General features: G+C 46.3%; 1 protein-coding gene across 1 annotated transcript in view; it reads left to right on the top strand.

Moving 5' to 3' along the window:
• The window catches only part of VILL (villin like), a 39,286-nt gene extending 22,309 nt beyond the window's left edge, over positions 1-16,977 (top strand). The window contains exons 9-20 of the mRNA XM_065832059.2: positions 1,011-1,109; positions 3,380-3,533; positions 4,543-4,643; positions 5,295-5,432; positions 6,209-6,367; positions 7,494-7,673; positions 8,413-8,558; positions 9,312-9,456; positions 10,125-10,313; positions 12,613-12,681; positions 13,518-13,769; positions 14,601-16,977. Coding sequence (XP_065688131.1) covers positions 1,011-1,109; positions 3,380-3,533; positions 4,543-4,643; positions 5,295-5,432; positions 6,209-6,367; positions 7,494-7,673; positions 8,413-8,558; positions 9,312-9,456; positions 10,125-10,313; positions 12,613-12,681; positions 13,518-13,769; positions 14,601-14,714 — 1,746 coding nt within the window. The 3' untranslated portion in view covers positions 14,715-16,977. The remainder of the gene's footprint in view (positions 1-1,010; positions 1,110-3,379; positions 3,534-4,542; positions 4,644-5,294; positions 5,433-6,208; positions 6,368-7,493; positions 7,674-8,412; positions 8,559-9,311; positions 9,457-10,124; positions 10,314-12,612; positions 12,682-13,517; positions 13,770-14,600) is intronic.
• The last annotated feature ends 201 nt before the right edge of the window (positions 16,978-17,178 follow it).

Genomic DNA, 17,178 nt, shown 5'->3' with positions numbered 1-17,178 from the left:
AAGCTGCTCTAATGAGAGATGGCAAATTGACCCTCTCGGCCAAGGATGATAATAGCTTTGGCAATCTGAGTCAAGGAGAGCTGGGGGCCAGGAATAAATTCCAGATGGCAATAAGGCTCCTTAATACCTGATGTTTGGGGATAGCCCTCCATCTGCAGAATTAATAACAAATAAGTATTCTGCTCATATAATCTTGAAGATTTCTTACATACTCTCTGCCCAAAGGCTTTAAGAAAATAGAGGCTTTCCTAGTATCCTTCTGGCTAAAATTTGGCAGAGAATTTCTCATCCTTAATTCTCTGCAGTGCAAACCAGCCTATTCCAAACCAGTGTTGTGCTGCAAGGCTGCAGGTCCCTTATTCACCCTGGTGTCAGCCTTGTTAAATCTCAGTCTCCCTTTGCAGAGATATGAAGCTTCTGCTTTCATTGTCAGAGTGACCTTTGGTCACACAGTGGGTTGTCAGTTTGGAGCACCAGTTCTGTGCAGTGGAGACATGCAGAATATGTCCATCTGGGGCTTTTCCTGCTCCTTTAGTAGCAGATTTGGCATAAATGAGCACCATTCTCAGCAGTGCTGAAGCACAGCATTCTGAGGATGGTATTTCAGCACACACTTTTCCTGGAGCCTTTTGGAGCTGGTGTTTCTGCTGGTTTGGGAACATCTCTCATGAGATGGTAATGGCCAGTTTTGAACAATGTCTAAGAAAAATACATATTTTAACTCATTACAGTTAGAGGGCAGCTGCATGAATCAGGTGTCCTCACAAACTCAGCGTAACCATGAACCCCTGCACTGTAGAGCTGATGGTAGTTGTACTCCATTTATGGACCACAGTAAAACCATCCTCTGTTGCCTCTGTTAATGGTTGAACCAACATTAGAGCTCTGCAAGACAAGCGAGATCTACGCCTAATCTAAATCTTCAAGAAGGATCCAGCCTGAGTAGCCTACAAATGAGGACCTTTGCCTGTGCAGAGCTTTTTACATCTGTTTTTTCTGTTTCACCTCAGGACTGCTACATTTTAGACCAAGGCGGTTTTAAGATTTACGTCTGGAGAGGGAAAGCCTCCAGCCTGGAAGAGAAAAAAGCAGCCTTCACTCGAGCTGTGGTGAGTTGTAATGTAGTGCAAATAATGTCATGGGAGGCTAAGTGCTAATCTATATCTGACCACTAATTACAATCAAGTGTAGGTCTTGAGGAGCTGGCCTGTGAAATAACAGAGAGAGAAGTTAAATGTCTAAGGGAGGCGTCGATGACGCAGACACAAAATTGTGAGTCACCACATTGCACTGGAACTAAGACCTGACAATAAAACTGAGAATAAATTGGTTAAACAAGAGAAAGTATAAAAGAAAATACTTTGTTACACAGCAAATGATGGACTTCTGGAATTTATTGATTCAAGAGATGGTGGAGGCAGAGAGGATCAGCATGATCAAGATGGGATTAGACAAATTAATGGTAAACAGGTCCATAAACGGATATTGAAGAGGCTCTTCTGTCCTCTCTAACATCCATGACCCAATATTGTGGATGCTGGGAGATGCTCGTGTGTGCTCAATAAACAGCATCTCTTAGCGCCACTGTCCCAGGCAGCATGGACCTCTGCTCTCACCCTGAAAGGCATCTCTTGTGTTCCCAACCAAGAGCAACACCTTGGGCAGGTCAGTGGGGAACCTGACTACTTGGGGTCTTTGGAAAAGCCAGACGTTTTATGTAGGTGCTACAGGCCTCAACCCCAAGTCCATTACATGCAACAAATCTTCACGATGCCGATAAGTCTGGACCCAGTTCTGCATCTAAATTTGAAGATAGTACAGGGCTCTTCCACTGGGTAGAAAGAGATCTGTTATTAACTCTTACAAACTCAGATCAGCCAACCTGAGGCGATCCCAGGGCTCATGTTAAGGTAGCACACACCAGCACAGTGCCCTGGCACCTGTGCGACTCCTCCAGATGAGCTGCCACGCAGTTATTTTCTGACAGAGCATTTCTCAACACTTCCTTTCAGAAAAAAATAAGTAGCCTCGAGGGAGCCTGAGCAAGGCATTTGTTTGGTTATTTTTTACAAGCTGGCATGTTGAAGTGAATGCTACAAGGAAAGTTAGCTTTTCATTCATCTGTTCTCTTACGCAAAGACCATAAACAACCTCATCTTCAATGAGATCTTACTTGGAGATACTGAAGTTCAGTGGCCTCACTTTCAGTAAGGTCTTAACTGGAGACACTCAGCTTCAATACCAGTTGCACCTACTGTCTGGCAGAAGAAAAGCTTAGAGAAACTTTGCCTTAAAACTTACCTTGCAGTCTTCTATGCTTCTTTCACAAGCTTAACTCAGATGCTTTTTAGTAGGCAATCAGTTCTGCAAATCCTGGCCCTGAGCTACACTTGCAGAACAAAAGATATCTCTCTATTTCAATGCGGCAGGTGGGAGGAATGGGAAGACCATCTGCTCTGCTTTTCCCTGGGGGTAGTGTGTGGCTGCAGTATTTACAGCAGAAGATGAATGCTCAGAAGCCCTCAATCAGGCTCCTTCCCCAAACCACTGCTGTCAGCACTGTTACCTCCAGGTCATCCTGAAGCCTGCTGAGATAAATACAAGAGCAGTTCTCAAAACAGAACAATGACTTTGGCATTGTGGCAGAACACGGATCATTTTCTTCCCTCTCATGCTGTATCAAGCACCTCTGATGAGTTAGGCTTTTAGCTCAATAGTAGCTCTATTGCACATAAATGATTTGGTTTTAGGGGGAAAACAAAATAATAAATCCCAGAGATTTGTGAGAGTTTAGTCCCTTCAGAACACACATCATGCTCTGGGGTATTACACTGCCTCCATCCCTTCACTACTTTGTCATTCAGGCTCTCTACCATGCTACAGGGAGGACAGTCTTGCTGTATTAGAGAGGCACAAAAAGTTTGGAGAAAAGCAAAGAACTAAACTAGGCTCTTGGGTCATGGGTACACCCCATCACTGCTCCCTCCCCTCCACTCCTAGATCCATCACTAGAAGCCATCTATGGAGCTGTCTGAGGTAGGGGAGAAGGCTTGTCATTAGGTCCAAGGAGTGAGATTTTCTTCAAGACTAAGGTCCCATGCAGAGATTAAGTTTAGGATGTGATCCAGGTGACGAGTCTCTACAAATAGGGTTCAGTCCCCTAAGCACATAAATAAACATGGATACAAGAGTGAGACGTTGTAGACACCTCTATTTATAAGTCTGAATGTAAGTCTTGGGGTGAATCCTGCGCTTGGTCATGTTACTGTGTTCCGTGGAGGACGTTCACTCTTTTGGCTGGTTCAGGTCCCCATCTTTCTTCTCATGTCTCTCAAAATCTCAGCGTGTCCCCCCTAATGTCATTTTTCAACCCCACTAGGGTTTTATCCAAGCCAAAGGTTATCCTTCATCCACCAACATTGAAGTGATGAATGATGGAGCAGAGTCAGCCATGTTTAAACAGCTCTTCCAGAGGTGGACAGAAAAGGATGAAACACAAGGACTGGGCAAAGTCTACACTACTGGCAAAATTGGTGAGCATGTTTGTCCTGGATTTGGCTTTCTGACCTGTGCTAAGCAGCTGCTGAGGGAACATCATTCACATCAACTGCCTCCTGCCTTCAGTATCTTGAAAATCTAGTGCACATTCTTCTCATGCCTTGTATTTTCCACCTTCTTCAGTAGATGCAAAGGATTCAGGAACTGAACAACTTTCAGAACTACTGAGGCTTCCTATACAAAACAAACTGCCCCTTATTCCAAATGTAAATGTTGGCAGAAGACCTCTCTCATCTGAAAAACTGTATGCAAAATTTCACACTTGCAGAACTTCCTAATTTTCTTTATAAAAGGCTAATGCTGAACCTGATAAGGACATGTTGAACAACATTCTTCTTTCATTTACACTGGCATCCACCCAAGACCCTCCTGACGTCAATGGAATTATTCTGTATTTACTGCGGGTGTAAACGGTGCCTCAAATTATCACGCTGCTGAAGTGACTATTACAATGTATTAACCCCAAAGAGTAAAAAATAGCAAAGGGGGAGGACTCGTTGACAAATGACGGGATGGTGACAGAGATGCTCAATAGTAGCCTGAGAGCTGCAAATCTCTTTCCCTTGCAAGTTCGTTCTTTTCTCTGCATCTCTGTCTCTCTCCATGTTGTCCATAAATACTCTCTTTATCATGAGCTGGAGAAGTGTAGCCATTTTGTTTCTGAAAGTGACATTTTAGAAGGAGGGGAATATGTATAGATTTGGAAAACAATGATGTCAGAAGACAATTACTGTTTTTACCATCACTGGAACGCACTATATGGCCAGTTGCCAACCTGTAACAGGTCAACGCTGGAGTGTATGACCTCTCGCATATTCCAAAATCAACACTGGCTTACAGTTGGCAAGACTGGTGTCTTACAACCATGGACCATGTTTTTCTCACATGTATAACAATTCTGTGTGTGCCCGAGGGTGATGCAGAGGGTTGGTATGTTATTGTGCATTCACTGGGTTCTTGTTTTTATTCTGCTGTTGCATGCAGCCAAGGTGGAGCAGGTGAAGTTTGACACCACTCAGCTCCACGCCAGACCGGAGCTCGCTGCTGAGCAGAGAATGGTAGATGATGCCTCCGGGGAAATAGAGGTGAGAGAACTTCTTTTGCTGACAGATGATGCAATAACCAGCCTGTTTCCAAACATCTCTGCCTTCTCACACACAGCAGCTGTAGGGAGCTGTGAAGGAGGTGCCCACCTACCCTCCCCAAGGAACCATGGCTGCAGCCAGAGCAAAGTGCTTGAAAACTCTCCCTAATGCAGCAGTTGCAGTAGCTCAGGGGCATTTCTTCTCCAACCCCTGACCAGTGGAGCAAAGCAGTCACCAAGATGACCCCTCTCCTGCCATAAGTGTGGGTCATGAGGCTGATACAGTCAACACCCTTCTCACACCATCTCCCAGTTAGGTCCATATCAACCAAACTTGTACAAAGCAGCGGCCCCTCTCCCATTCTTGTGGCCTTTCATGGAAGATGGAGCTGGTTGAGAGAGGGACTGTAGGGCTAAGAGGGACCTGAAGGCTGCTCCTCCTTGACAGCCACCAACTGCTGAAAGTCCATTAACGGCACATGTATTGTGACAGTCCTGACGTTGCCAGCAAGCACTTAATCAAGCTGGGGGGAACATAGACTGGCATCCAGGAGAGAAAGAAAGCATTATCTTTCCAATCGAAGACCTGAATTTCAGTGGTCTGTCTTCATGTTGACTCCACTGCTGCTCACCAAGATGTTTCTTTCACTAGGTGTGGAGGATTGAGGACCTGAATATGCAGCCAGTGAATCCCAAGACATATGGGCAGTTCTACGGGGGTGATTGCTACCTGGTCCTGTACACCTACCAGAGATCAGGCAGGCCTCACTATGTCCTCTACATGTGGCAGGTAAGTCAAACCGAAGCACAACAGACTCTACTGTGTCTTCTAGAAACCTAAAACTGAGGGAAGCAGTTGCACGCACAAATCCCAACCAAAGCATCCAGAAGAACTGATACCCTTTGCTCATCAGTTGTCCATTGCAATATCCCAAGCTGTGCTTTGTAGGCAGCATGGACACAGAGCCCAGGCTGGAATCAGACTGCAAGCCAGCAGTGTCACACAGAGTGAAGGATTATGTGGCTTACAGTGCTGAGGTCAAACTTTGCAGTCTTTCAGATTGTCCCTTAAGGGTCCTAGGATGATGTGGGTAGATGAATATCTTTGCTTTCCGTTTCAAAGTATATTTTCCTCCTCCAGAATACAGAGTTAAGCTTTGAAAATAGGATGCTAATGTCTCCAAAAATAAAATGCAAGTGAAATGTAAACATGTGGAAGATTTTACTCTGATCTCACAATATTATATGCAGGGCTTAGGATTGGAAAGATGTTACATTGTGTAACAATGGTGTTTACACACTTCATCTCATAACATCACATATGACATCTCGTTAGATTGGCTGTTAGGAAGAATTTCTTCCCAGAAAGAGCTGTCTGGCATTGGAACAGGCTGCCCAGGGTAGTGGTGGAGTCACCATCCCTGGAGGGGATTTAAACAATGGGTAGGTGAGGTTCCTAGGGCATGGTTTACAGGTGGACTTGACAGTGTTATGTTAATGGTTGGACTCAGTGATCTTAAAGGTCTTTTCCAGCCAAAATGATTCTATGATCTCTCTCTTCCCCAGGGTCGCCATGCCTCTGTGGATGAAATCACTGCCTGTGCCCTCAATGCCATTGAGCTGGACAAGAAGTATGGGGATGAGGCTGTGCAGGTTCGCGTGACAATGGGCAAGGAGCCCACACACTTCCTGGCCATCTTCAAGGGCAAACTGGTCATTTACGAGGTAACACGGCTTTGTGCATGTGGGCAATGGAAGGTGCAAGCAGTAGCGATGGCTTGGCAGTTGTGATGGAAATAGTTCAGAAAAAGGAGTTGATATTCAGGAAATACAGACTGAAGCACAGGAGGTTCCATCTAAACATGAGGAGAAACTTCTCTCCTTTGAGGACCAGGCTGCCCAGAGAGGCTGTGGAGTCTCCTTCTCTGGAGACATTCAAACCCGCCTGGACATGATCCTGTGTGATCTGCTCTGGTGACCCTGCTTTAGCAGGTGGGTTGGACTGGATGATCTCCAGAGGTCCCTTCCTACCCCAGCCGTTCTGTGATTCTGCGATTCTGTGAAAGGAGACTGCCAGGCCTACATGAGCAGGCAGATGGAAGTGGTGGAACATTTCTACTACTTCCGACGTAGTCTAAACACTTTATGTGTAAACACAGTCCTGGATAAACCTAGACTCAGCTGTTCACCCATGAGTTCCAGCGTTAATGTGTGGTGTTCTTTCCAACTCTATCTAAAAAATATTTTGCAGATTTGCAATAAGACAATCATCCTATGAGTTACAGATACCATGACTCAGAGAGCGCCCTCCAAAATATGCTACAAAGAGTTACGTGATTTGTATTGTCCCTGCCTGAATTATATCACATTAACTACTAAATCACTTCACTTGCTGCTTTGCCTGCTGACATCTGTGGTGGAGATATTGCAAATGGCTGGGGAAGATGGGGTTACCCTCAGCTCTCAGTGTTGGTCCCACCATACAACTGTCGTGGCAGATGTTCAGCTAAGCTGAGTGCACCTGGAAATCAGATCCCAGCTGCCTTGCCCAGTCTACGTGGAAAATGCTTTGCAGACATCAAGATCTGCTCACATTGAACTTGAACATCCTGATGGATGCTGGTCAAGGCTCAGAGTAATCAGGGAGAAATGTGGAAGTTATGCCATGTGGGTTTTATTCTGACCTGGAACCAGAAGGTATTTGCATTTCCTCTGTACAGGACCATGGTTTGTCATTGCAGCAGCACGGAGGGTTGTGAGCCCAAAAGTCTTTCTCCTCAAATCAGACACACCCTGGATTTGCATGTCCTCCTCTCCTCTCAGTACTGTCCTTCTCTGCGTTTCCTTGCAGGGTGGCACGAGCCGGGGTCAGAAAACTACTCCCGAGCCGGCGATTCGCCTCTTCCAGGTGAGAGGCACAGATGAGATGAACACAAAGGCCACCGAGGTGCCAGCCCGGGCCTCATCACTCAACTCCAATGATGTCTTCCTGCTGACGACCAGCCAAGTCTGCTACCTGTGGTGTGGCAAGGTGAGACTGCAGGGAGTCCAGGGGGGCAGCTGAAGGAAGCCAAAATTGCTGGTGTGGGGCTTAAGTCTCCTACCACCACTGAGCTGTGGAGGTGTATCCTTGGGCAGGTAGCCCATTAATTTCAATGGAGGAAGGTGTAGCCAGAAAAAGGCTCCATCTGTGGAGGATCACCAGTAACACAGCCTTCTCTCTACTGAAGTAACCCATCTTGGGGTTCATCTCACCTCATTTTAGGTGTTCCTACAGCTTTCAGCTGAAAAAAGCACCCCAGACTCTCCAGCTGTAAGAAATTAGTCAGGATTAGAGCATACTCATTTATCTTGGGTTAGTTGTGTGTTTCAAGATGAGAGGGTAGATCAAACTGAAACAGGTTTGCCCAGACAAGCTGCAAATGTCCCAACATTTCCAGTGCTTGAGATCGAGTTGGATGGGGCTTTGAGCAAGCTGATCTAGTGAAAGATGTCCCTGCCCACTACTGAGAGAGAGCCCTGCCCATGGCAGGGAGGTTGGACTAGGCGATCTTTAAAGGTCCCTCGAGTTTTGCTCTAGGTGCCATTGGCTGCACTGAATGTCCCTTCAAGGACTATAAATGGATTCTGAGTGACCAGCTCAGATGAGACCCTCAAAAGCATTCAAGCACGTCTAAAACTCTCCTGAGGAGGGTAGGACTAAGCCAGCTTTTCCCCACAAATAAGTTTTTCCAGTCTGTCCCTAACTCCAATCTTTGTCCTGAACACAGGGATGCAGCGGAGATGAGAGGGAGATGGCAAAAATGGTGGCTGACATCGTTTCCAGACGGGACAAGCACACCATTTCAGAAGGACAAGAGCCAGCAGAGTTCTGGGAAGCCTTGGGAGGCAAAGCACCTTATGCCAGTGAAAAGAGGTAATAGTGACCTCCTTGTTCCTCTGGGCTTGGCCAACTGACATTAATGAAGGGATCAAAACTTTGCAGGAAGGTGGGTAAGGACTTTGATTCTGTGTCCTCACTAGAGGCAGCATGAGGTCAGAATATCACCCAAACTTCGTCAGAAACCACACTGAGATGTCTCTTTCCTAGGTTTTGGGTCAGGCCTGCTGTGAAGTAGGAGCTCCAGATCCAAACCCTGCAGACGAGATTGTGCTACACTCTCCTTTCCCTACAGTAAATGCATCTCAAATCTTGTTCAACCAAAATGATTAAAAAAATATAATAATAATTATAAGGGCTACATGAACCACATGCTCCATTTCCAGCCATTATTAGCTTTACTGGCAGACGCAGAAGAGTCATGAAACTAAATCTGCTTTTGAACGACCTGGATTTCTTCATCCCTCTGGGCAGGTGATGGGTTCCTTTGCAACCAAGTGTTCTGATGTGGGCTTCGCCTGACATCAGGCTCATCTCCACAATGAGACAAGCGTCCTGATTTTGCACTCTTTGGGTGGAGAAAAAGTTACCTTTAAAAATTGTTAAAATGGTCTGAAAATCAGCCCCAAGGCTTGACATTGCTGACTTTCAGGCCCTCAGATGAGCACTGCCATGTTCCCACCTCTTCCATCAATGTCATGACAAGCAGCAGCACGGCCCTGCTGGGAACCACGACGGAAAAGTTTCCATCTCTCCTCTTTTTTTCTTTCCCTTCCATGCATGAGGAAGGTTTCAAGAGCCGGTCGCACACTACCAGCCTCGCCTCTTTGAGTGCTCCAACCAGACGGGTCGATTCATCATGACAGAAGTGGTGGGCTTCTGCCAGGAAGACTTGGATGAAGATGATGTCATGCTGCTAGACACATGGGAAGAGGTCAGCACTGATGCCTCCTCCTCTTCCCCCCAGACATATTTTCAAAGAGGTTAAGGCTTAATTTGCTTGAATCCGTCATTCAACTTGAAACCAAGGGCAATATGCCTTCTGTCCCATCTCCAAACCCTTCATGGTGCTTGGTCAGACAAGCAGGTGTATGTCCAATCCTTCTCACCCACATACAAAACACGTGAGTGAGGTGGTATTGCAAGCCCTGTTGCAGAAAAGAGGAGATGGAGACACCTGGTCCATGCCTTGCTCTGAGGCAAGAAGACCTGGACCTGCTCCAGTCTTTGCCAGCTCAGACAAGGGGGTGGCACCCAGAAACCCTCCCCCTCATTTCCCAGCACCACTGGTGACAACTTGCTTTAGGATATTGGAAACTGACTCTGAGGGCTTTACTTTCTGAGGCCATTGGAGGTTTTGGCCATGCAAGAATGAGGTTTAGCTACCTTCAAGCATGTGAGAGATGTTTTCTGAAATATTTGTGCTCTGTCACAGAAGCAAATTCCTTCTTGGCTGGGAGTAAATCTGGGACCAAATTCCCAGGGGACTATTGGGAAACATTTCCCATTTTATCTCTGCTTCAGTTGGCAGGGGTGAACAAACAGCCATGTCTGCACAGGTCCTAACTACTCACAGATCTTCAACACCTTCTCTCCTTGCAGATTTTCCTTTGGATTGGCAAAGCCTCCAACACATATGAGAAGAATGAGGCCATTGCCTCAGCTAAGGAGTATCTCAAGACCCATCCAGCAGGGAGAGACTTGGCAACGCCGATAATTCTGGTGAAGCAGGGCTATGAACCCCTCAACTTCACAGGATGGTTCAACGCTTGGGACCCCTACAAATGGAGCGTAAGTTGCTGGAAAAACCCAGCGGTATGGACACATGCTTGGCAATGTTTAAAGGGTGTGATTGTCAGTGAACTTATCCCCCATGGTGCATGGATTAAAACCTTCCTACGACATGTCCTGAACTTCACAGCTTCCTGGTGGTACCCGAGCAACTTCTGCTTCTTTGCCAGCAAAAAGTACCTGTTTGGCAAAACTGAGGCTTTTGCAAATATAAATAGATGTACTTGAATTCATGATATTGATATTTTTATTAAATATATATATATGTATATACATATTGGGTTCCAAATCAGGTCTGTGATTTCAGCCAAAAATATGTTGGGGCTGCTAGTAGTAAAATCAAGTTCAGAGTGAAAACAGAAGCACCTCGCGTCATTAAAAAAATGGGATATAAATGCTTGTTTTTCAAAATGCAGTCACAGAGTAAAATTTATAACCCAGCTTTAAGGGTAAAGTCTGGTGAAAAGAAAGATGCGAGCAGACAGGTCTCATGTTCAGGTTTGCAGGCTGCCCATCAGAGCCCAGGAGCTCCCGAGCAAGGTCACCCTTGGTCCCTACATACAAGCCTTCTCAAAAGCTGATTTACGAATACCAGCTCTTCGCTATATAGAAATGGAAGCCTGCCCCAGGAGAGAGGTGCCTGGGAATGAAAGAAGTCCTTTATCTCCTCTTTCAAACACATGGGCTTCAGGTCATTTCAGGAGGATAACGTAGAGCAGACATATGCTCATGTGGCCATAAGACCTGACTGTGCACAGCATGGTTGGATGGAGGAAGGAGTGATGCACTTAACTCCATGCAGACCATGCAAGCAGCACAGAATATATCGGGAATAAAGGCTGATCCTGGAGGGATTTTTGCAGTTAATAGAGCCAGCGTATCCATTCATAACAAACAGCAAGCAATGCTGCCAGGCTGTGCACCTAAATTCCTGCCACCCGATGGCACTGGTGTGTAGGGTTTAGGAACAAAAAAGGCGGAAGATGATGTTGGGAAAATCTCAGCATCCAAGTGGTATACTCACAGAACCCTCCCTGCTTGCTGCCACTAATTGTCCCTTCTGTCTCCTGCTATTTTTTTCTGCGAATATCAGTGTTCAGCCAGTTCACAAGCAATCCCATCTGCTCGTTGCCCAAAGGGCTGCGAGTGAAATCCCATGATTGAGCCTAAAGGTGGGACAGCCAGGTCAATGGTGTGAAGGTCCCCAGGGGACTTCGCACTGAAGGAAAACTCACGCAGAGATATTTTATTTCCTGTAGGTTGGTTTGCAGCATCTTTCTTTGCAACTGGGCTGGTGGTAGAGAGCCTGTGTTGACAACTGGATTGGACAGATAAGACAGCAATACCCAGACCCTTAAAACAATGTTGATGCTTAGAATTAGGATAAAAACTTTGGTTTGGTTTTGGGCTTTTTTTTTTGGCGCTGTGGGGGTTTTTTTTGTTTGTTTTGGTTTGTTGGGGTTTTTTGTTTGTTTTTGGATGTTTGTTTGTTTGGTTTGGTTTGATTTTTTTGTTTGTTTTTCCTACTGAAAACAAGGATATAGCTCATAAAGTATGTGCCCCTAAAAATATCCCCTGTAGGCAGCTTCAGCAACTACAGACAAGCAATCAAAAATGTTGACATCCCAGAAACATCTGGTGTGTGCATTCGTTGCTCAGTTTTGGGTCTAATTCTGATTGCTCTGCAGTCCATGTGTTTATGTTGTTTGCTCTTGTTGGGGAACATTGTTGGATGATTCTGTTAAGAACTGACATCTCCTGGCTGCTTGGGAAATCACGATCATGAGCTTTGCCAATATATCTTGTATATTCCTTTTTTAGGAAACACAAGGTAGATGGTAATACACAGCACCAAATTGCAAGAAGTCAGGCACTGAGGCTTTGAAAAATCTGTTGCTTTAGCTAAATGAATCAGAGAAGGAAAAAAAAAAAGGGAATATTATTTTATCCTGAATGCATTATAAGATTCATTGAAAATTTAGAAGATTTAAATCTAGCAGTAAATATGATTTCTCTTCATTTGCCTTCTGCTCTCTGGAGTATTTTAATTTCCTGTTTTCACCTGTTATTGTACAACTGCAAAGGCTAAAGTACATTTGTTTCTCTGTTTTCAAGTGAAAGCTCATATTCTGGCACAGTGTCCTGGTTCCAGGAGCTGGGGATGGAAGGAGGCACCAGCTGCCACCTCAATGGGCATCACTGGGTTTTAAAATTCATATGATCTCCTGACCCCTTAGAGAAGAGGACCATGTGCCAGATAAAGGCGGCCCATGCTTCTTACAACTCTCTTTACTTTTAGGATGGCAAGTCCTACGAGGAGATGAAGAACAGCTTAGGAGACGTGTCGGCTATATCCGAGATCAAAGTGGTGAGTGACATCTCCACCATATGGGAGCAAAACACCTGGGTTTAAACATCATCGTGTCCCCCAGCCTGTTGACACGAAGGAGAGGACACAAGGATCAGAGCAGTCATGGGGACTTTAGGATCAGAGCTGTGCTCCTCTGTCGAAAGCAGAGGGAGAAGTGATTAATAACCCATAAATACACGCAGATCTCCTGGGCCTTTTCCAGTCCTGTGCAGAGACCTGTGAGCAGGAGTCTGGTCACCTGCTTTCTAAACTACACGCGCAAATAAAAGTGTGTGTAGCTACAAGATTGTGCAATGAAGCATTGTATGAGTAGTTTGCAGTGGTGGGGCCCCCGGTCAAGAAGGGCAAGGAGATCCTACAAAACACAGAGAAAACAAGGTCCCAACAGTCCCAAACGTGATTGTCACACAGGATCCGTCCTGCCCTGGACAGGAAGGAAGGACAGAGGATTTGAACAAGGAGATATGGTTTATCAGGGAGGGATATGCAGGCAATTTAGAAATTTTAGAGGTGGCAGATATCTAATCATACCTTCTGTCCTCCCACATGTACCTTTCCCTGCTGTTATCTTGAGAAGAAAGAGGCTGCTGTAAGTATCTTCAGTTATTTCATCAGTCCTGTGCTTTTAGCAATCCTAACATCAAGATGCAACATTGGTGGAGGTGCTACACTAATGTTTTAGTTCAGACTTTCTCCTTCCCACTCTGAAGCAAAAGACCAACAGATAACCTGTGCCAGAAAGATCACCCCAACCCCAACAGAGAGAAAGATCCTAGGATAACCCCCAACTTGCTTTGCCAGAGCTTCTTGATGTGTTTTCATCCCTTTGGCAGGACCTTAACAACATCAGCCTGAACAAGAGAACCCTCAGCATGACCAGCTTGTCCGGTCCAAGTACGACAAGTGCTTCCCCTGAGTATAAATCACACTTCAACCATAACGTCAGCAACAGCTACAGCAATGGCAGCAAAAACAGCAACAGCCCTTCCTTGGTGCCCAATGGTGAAGGAATTTACTCCCGAGAGGTGCTGATGAACAAGACGGTGGATGAACTTCCAGAAGGCGTGGATCCCACTAAAAAAGAGGTGACAGCATTTCTGTTTCGATGCCTTTGTAGTTTAACCTGCAACTTGCTCTTTGGTTAAGTGCACTAGTACTTTTTACTGTTAAGTCCTGCTTCAGGCTCAAGGAGATACTAGCTGAACACATAGATCTCATAAAAAAAACAGGAGCTTCATGTGAGAGGAAATTGTGGACACAGGGGGCTGGTTCCCTCTATACAACACAAGTTAGACCAACGTCTCGCCCTGGCAGATCTCCTGGCAAAGGCCAACACCCAGAGCTGCAGAGTGGATCCACAGCTGGGCCCCACAGCGGTGCCCATGGTTGTATTTCAGCTGGGCTGTATATAAGTGTTTTATTCTACCCAAAATGCTGAGGAAAGCTACTTACAAGGCCTTTGTCAGTATCACCAATGAGCCCCCATCTACAAAAATTTCTGCCTTTCCAGCAATGGGAGTGAAGATTTCCAGTGGAATATTTTGGGGGGAGATACTTTCACTGTGAATCACTATCTAAGAAACCATCCAAAACTTTGGCCAGCAGGACTTTTCCAACACACTATTGATTGTTCTGGCCTCGGTCTGATTAGCAGGGACCAAATTCCAACCAGAGCGTGCCAGCCCCTCAAAACCAGGGTATCTCTTAGGGCTGGTGGGCTTTTATTCCCCTGGTGCTTTGGGAAGGGGGATGAGGAGCAGTTGTTGGGACGTTCCACTTCCCACCATGTGGACAGGCAGCAGGAGAGGAGCTGTTAAAGTCAGTGGCACCATGAGGAAGGGACACAGCCAACAGAGGTGTCCCAGCCTCTGCAAAAGCCAATGCTGACCTTTCCTTGCTCTCTCTTCCCACTGCAGTGCTATCTCTCTGATGCCGATTTCCATGATATCTTTGGGAAGTCCAAGGAAGAGTTCTACCAGATGCCCAAATGGAAGCAGCAGAATGAGAAGAAGCAATGTGGACTCTTCTGAGACTGCAGGTGCCATCTGCCATCTGGTGACTCTGGGACCAACCCTCGCTCTCTTAGGAGCTGCAGGGAAGAACCACACAACAGCTCAATGAACCCAACCCAACATCTCAATCAGGCCAAGCTCCAACGCAGTTATTCCAGCAGCCACTGTTCAGGGCATGGCTCGTTTCTCCCTGAAAACCCTGAACATAAGAAGTCATGAAAATCCCTTCTGCAGGAATGACTTTGCAGGGCTTTTTGCCTCTTTGACACTTTATTGCTGATAGCCATGAAGACAAGTGCGTGTCACACAACCGTATTGTAGCCTCTCCTTCCTCTCCCTTTTGCAAATTTCCACATGCATGAGGTCATGATCCTCCTTTATTTGTAGAAGTTTAAAATTATGCAAGACAAAGGCCACTTGCAGCTGCTCTGTAAATTCTGGTTGGGGAGAGGAGGTGGAAGCCCCAGGAGGACAGAGGGGGAGCCCTGAGGTCAGGAAAAAAGGTGATGGAGCTGCCAGATGGGTGATGGGGCAGCCCACAGAGTGATACCAGCCAGTTCTGCCCCTTCTCACCTTGCAGAAAAACTACTCGCCAAAGAACAGCAAGAATCAGTTGTAGACTGATGTGCACAGCCCAGTGCAGGTAAAACAAATGGAAAACAATTGGAAAAAGAATATATTTAGAGTATATTTATCAGATGATCTATTTCAAGAGGATGATGAGATTTAGGGCTAGACACAGCTGTTGATTTTGACTGCCAGACAAGACTCTGACTATTTCTCTCTCGTTCAGACAGCATTGCCAATCTCACCTGCCCTCCACGTGCACAACTGGGTGCAGGTGACCATAAGAGTCCAGCTGCCTGCAGACCAGGAGGGTTTTGGGTATGACCTGAGGCAGAGTGTGTCCCACAGAAGGTTTTTGTCAGGGCTCCATCCCTGTGATGTCCATTGGGCTGAGATGCCTGTTCCACACTGTGAGCTCAGTCTGATTGGGGAGGGCAGGCGGAAATGTGAGTTATCAGAGATTAAGGGATACAACTGCAAACAAAAGGAGAAACACATATGTTTAAAAACTCAGAAGATGTGGTTTTGCAGCTTTACTCCATTTCCAGCCCTATCAGTGATTCCAAATAAACAGCCAGCAGCAGCACTGCAAGTGTCCTTGATCAGAGTGTGGGGTAGGGTGGGAGCAGAGGAAAGTTCTGCAGGGCCACAGATCCTTCAAACACTTGGTCCTTCATGCGATTCGGGATTTTTTTTAAAAGAACAAACAGAGAATCATAGAATCACAGAATCATTGAATAATTTGGGTTGGAAGGGACCTCCAAAGCTCATCCAGTGCCACCCCTGCCATGAGCAGGGACATCTTCACCAGCTCAGGTTGCTCAGAGCCCTGTCCAGCCTGGCCTGGGATGTCTCTGGGGACAGTTCATCCACCACCTCTCTGGGCAACCTGGGACAGGCTCTCACCACTCTCAGCATTGAAAATTTCTTCCTCATGTCCAGCCTGAATCTCCCTTCCTTCAGTTTAAAACCATCACCCCTTGTCCTGTCACAACAGGCCCTGCTAAAAAGTCTGTTCCCATCTTTCTTACAGGCCCATTTTAAGTACAGAAAGGCTGCAGTAAGGTTTGTTCCCAAACACCACATAGCCAGGACCATTTTTCTCCCTGTTCCCACATACCCTGCTCCTGAAGCCCCTGATTGCCCATGGTGGGTACTTGGCCATTCAGCAGGTGGCCTGACTGCCCACCCCTGCTGCAGGGATGTGGGGATGGAGCTGAGGAGCTGCAGGCAGCTGATGGTTGAGGAGCGAAAAGCCCTCACACAACACCAAGGACCACGCAGTAGTGGTGAAGTGTCACCATCTGTCTGGGCTGGAGGCAGGGACCTCCAGGCAATGGGGTCTTCTGGACAGATCTTTTTGTTTATGAGTTGGTAATTACTTCAAATAAGCCCCAATCCCATCATTGCCTCCATGCTCCTGCCACTACTTCATCCCACTTCTGCTTGAGGGTCCAGCCCAGAACCCACTGACACCCCTCTCATGCAGAATAAGGTAAGAGTCCAGCAGAGACACAAATCAACCTGATTACTTGCATGATTGCTCCTGTTGTGTTCACGCTGGATACGATCAGTGCACATTATCCCTGTTTCAGCCTCTATTACCACTGCTGGAAGCAATAATATTTGGATTGCCCCGCTGCGGCGTGCTCCTGCCAGCTCCAAAATTAACGAATTGCACGTGCTGTTCAATAAAACACAGTGATTCCACCTATCGGCCGTGACTGCAGGTCTAACGAGCATTGTGCAATCAAACGGAGAGGGGCAGAAATACAGTTGGATTAGGGAGACAAGGATGGTTCCCTACAAGTTGCGTATCAGCGATGTTTATCGGCTCATGTGAACGGAGTGCTCCTGCCAGGACACAGAAACCAGCATTGGGTTGTACAGATAACAAATCCTTCTGATATTTGGG

The sequence above is a fragment of the Patagioenas fasciata genome, chromosome 2, assembly GCF_037038585.1.
Source record: "Patagioenas fasciata isolate bPatFas1 chromosome 2, bPatFas1.hap1, whole genome shotgun sequence".
NCBI lineage: Eukaryota > Metazoa > Chordata > Aves > Columbiformes > Columbidae > Patagioenas > Patagioenas fasciata.
Note: the sequence above shows the minus strand (reverse complement) of the source record. Positions and strands in the feature narration are given on the sequence as shown.